Source organism: Kryptolebias marmoratus, linkage group LG11, assembly GCF_001649575.2.
Source record: "Kryptolebias marmoratus isolate JLee-2015 linkage group LG11, ASM164957v2, whole genome shotgun sequence".
NCBI classification, from domain to species: Eukaryota; Metazoa; Chordata; class Actinopteri; order Cyprinodontiformes; family Rivulidae; genus Kryptolebias; species Kryptolebias marmoratus.
In genome coordinates, this window is record NC_051440.1 from 26652903 (window position 1) to 26655275 (window position 2373).

At 49.0% G+C, this 2373-nt stretch overlaps 1 protein-coding gene across 1 annotated transcript in view; it reads right to left on the minus strand.

Moving 5' to 3' along the window:
- Window positions 1–2262, minus strand: part of rbl2 (retinoblastoma-like 2 (p130)) — a gene marked incomplete at its 5' end in the record, with an annotated part of 5886 nt that extends 3624 nt beyond the window's left edge. The window contains 8 exon segments of the mRNA XM_037978288.1: window positions 177–285; window positions 388–546; window positions 745–882; window positions 960–1063; window positions 1138–1250; window positions 1721–1878; window positions 1950–2121; window positions 2198–2262. Of these exon segments, the coding sequence (XP_037834216.1) occupies window positions 177–285; window positions 388–546; window positions 745–882; window positions 960–1063; window positions 1138–1250; window positions 1721–1878; window positions 1950–2121; window positions 2198–2262 (1018 nt within the window).
- Between the last annotated feature and the right edge of the window lie 111 nt (window positions 2263–2373).

Sequence of the window (2373 nt, forward strand, 5' to 3'; positions counted from 1 at the left end):
GATGGATGGATGGATGGATGGATGGATGGATGGTTGGATGATGGTTGGATGATGGATGGATGGATGATGGATGGATGGATGGATGGATGGATGATGGTTGGATGATGGATGGATGGACATATGGATGGATGGATGGATGGTTGGATAATGGTTGGATGATGGATGGATGGATGGACCTTTGACGGTTCTGGTGGCGCTGAGCTCCGCTCCGTGGTTCATCGGTGTGACGGGAACGCCGCTCGTGTTGATGTCATCGTTTTGTTCCAGGTACTGAGGAGGCATCACCTGCAGCACACACAGATCCAGAACTTATTCAAAGCTCAGAACAGCCCAAAGTTCTGACCAGAACCGGACCAGAACAGAACCTTCTGTGGTTCTGTGACCGACCTCCTGGCAGGAGGGGACCTTGGCTGATTGGAGACTCTGCCACAGCGGCGAGTCGCTGGTCCAAGCCAGACTATCCAGAACCTGCTCCTCCACCTGGTTCAGGTGCTTCACCACCTCCCGGAACAGACCCTGCTCGGACCGGACCAGAACCTCGATCACCTGCACACAGACACATGTTCTTAAAAACAGATGAACATCTTACACAAAAGGTAAGATAATAGATGTTTTATAAAATATTTAAACCTGTTTTATCCTATAAAACTTGGTGTCATTAACTGCACATACTCCAAGTGCCAACAGATCCGATAAGATAAGATTATTTTTATGTTTCCATCTTTATTCAGGACGTTCTGCTACCTTATAGAAGTGATAGGCAGGGAGCTGGAAGATGTTGATGATGTTGGGGAACTCTCCTGGAGGTCTGTAGGAGAAGGTGACGATCTCCAGGCAGCAGGCCAGCAGGGAGCGGTGGAAGACGTCCTGCTCCAGAATACACTGCAGAACACACAAGCTTTACTTCCTGTCTGTCGTCTGAGCCTGAAACATGGCGTCAGGTGCAGCTTCGTACTCACAGACAGGTCAGCGTCTCCCAGGATCATCTTCTCTCTCTCTATGATGGACTCCAGGATCCTGTAGTAGAGCGCCTCCGACAGGTGGAAATACTTCACTGCCATGTCTGTCGGGACAAACCTGATTATTAACCACAGCAGGGGGGGGCGGCAGATCAGCTGCTGTCTGATGACAGCTCACCTTTGTCCATCCCCCTGCTTTCAGCATCGCTGTCCTCGTAATGCTGCGCGAACACGTCAAACATGTCTTTCAGGCGCTGACTGATGACATCACTGGGGTCTCTGGAACAGCCCCTGGGACAAAACATTCAGGGAGACACCAGAGGTTCAGCGAAAAAGAATCAGAAATAATAATTATTATTATTTTCCTGTTTCTAGTTTCTTCTGCAGACTTTGTGTCGTTTTAGCTGTCCAACCTTCAGCTCATTCAGGAGATGTTTTTTTGTAACTTTTATACTTTTTAAAATATTTAACTTTATTTACAAATATTTACCCCATAGAAATACATTAAGATCTCTACAATTTCTTCAAAAACTTTGAAATCTGCTTCAGCTGCTGGCTCTGTTCTTGTCTTCTTATGCTACTTTTAGCTTTTAGCTACTGTTCTGCTCCTTTTAGCTGCAGTTTTGCTGATGTTAGCATCTTTTTGCTAACTGTAGTTTTAGCTACTCTTCCCCTCCTTTGACCTTCAGGACAGTAGACTCTGGGTGAGTTTAGCTGTAGCGCAGTGAGGTTCGGTCCAGTTCAGGTCTGATGAAACCTACCTGAGGATCTGGGTCAGTTTGGCGCTCGGCCCGTGTTTGGTCCCTGACAGGAGCGTATGAAGTCGTCCGACACTCTTCATGGCGGTTGAGAGCGGAGACGCCAGGTGGATCTCCTGGATGTACTTCCTCCCACTCAGAAGAGTCGAGCCCTTCAGAGCCTGGAGAGAGCAGAGACGACGCGTTAGGAGAGCAGGAGAAGAAGAAAGAATGAACAGGAAGTGAGTCTTACAGTGAGGTTGGTGTTCAGCCTGTAGGCGGCGCTGTCCTGGTTCTCCCCGCCCTCACAGAGGCCGGGCCCTGGGGTCCCGATGTCCTCGCTGGCCCCCTCTCCGGTGAAGATCCTCTCATCCAGGCTGCCCGTGGCCAAAACGTGTTCCTCATAAAGACGACTGAGCGACAGGCTGAGAGGAGATCAGATCATTCAGGACTGTGTCCCGATTAACGTCCAACTCTGTCCTTCTGGACTGAAACACTTACAGACTGTCCCCAAAGTTCATGGGATCCAAAAAACCAGTCAGACTGTCGTCCTTCCCTCTGAGAATCTGAGAGGAGACAGAAAACAGCCAGAGCTTCAAATTAAGACTAACTGTCATCTACCTGTGAAGATCAAAACTGTCCATCCGTCCATCCAACCGTCCAACCGTCCATCCATC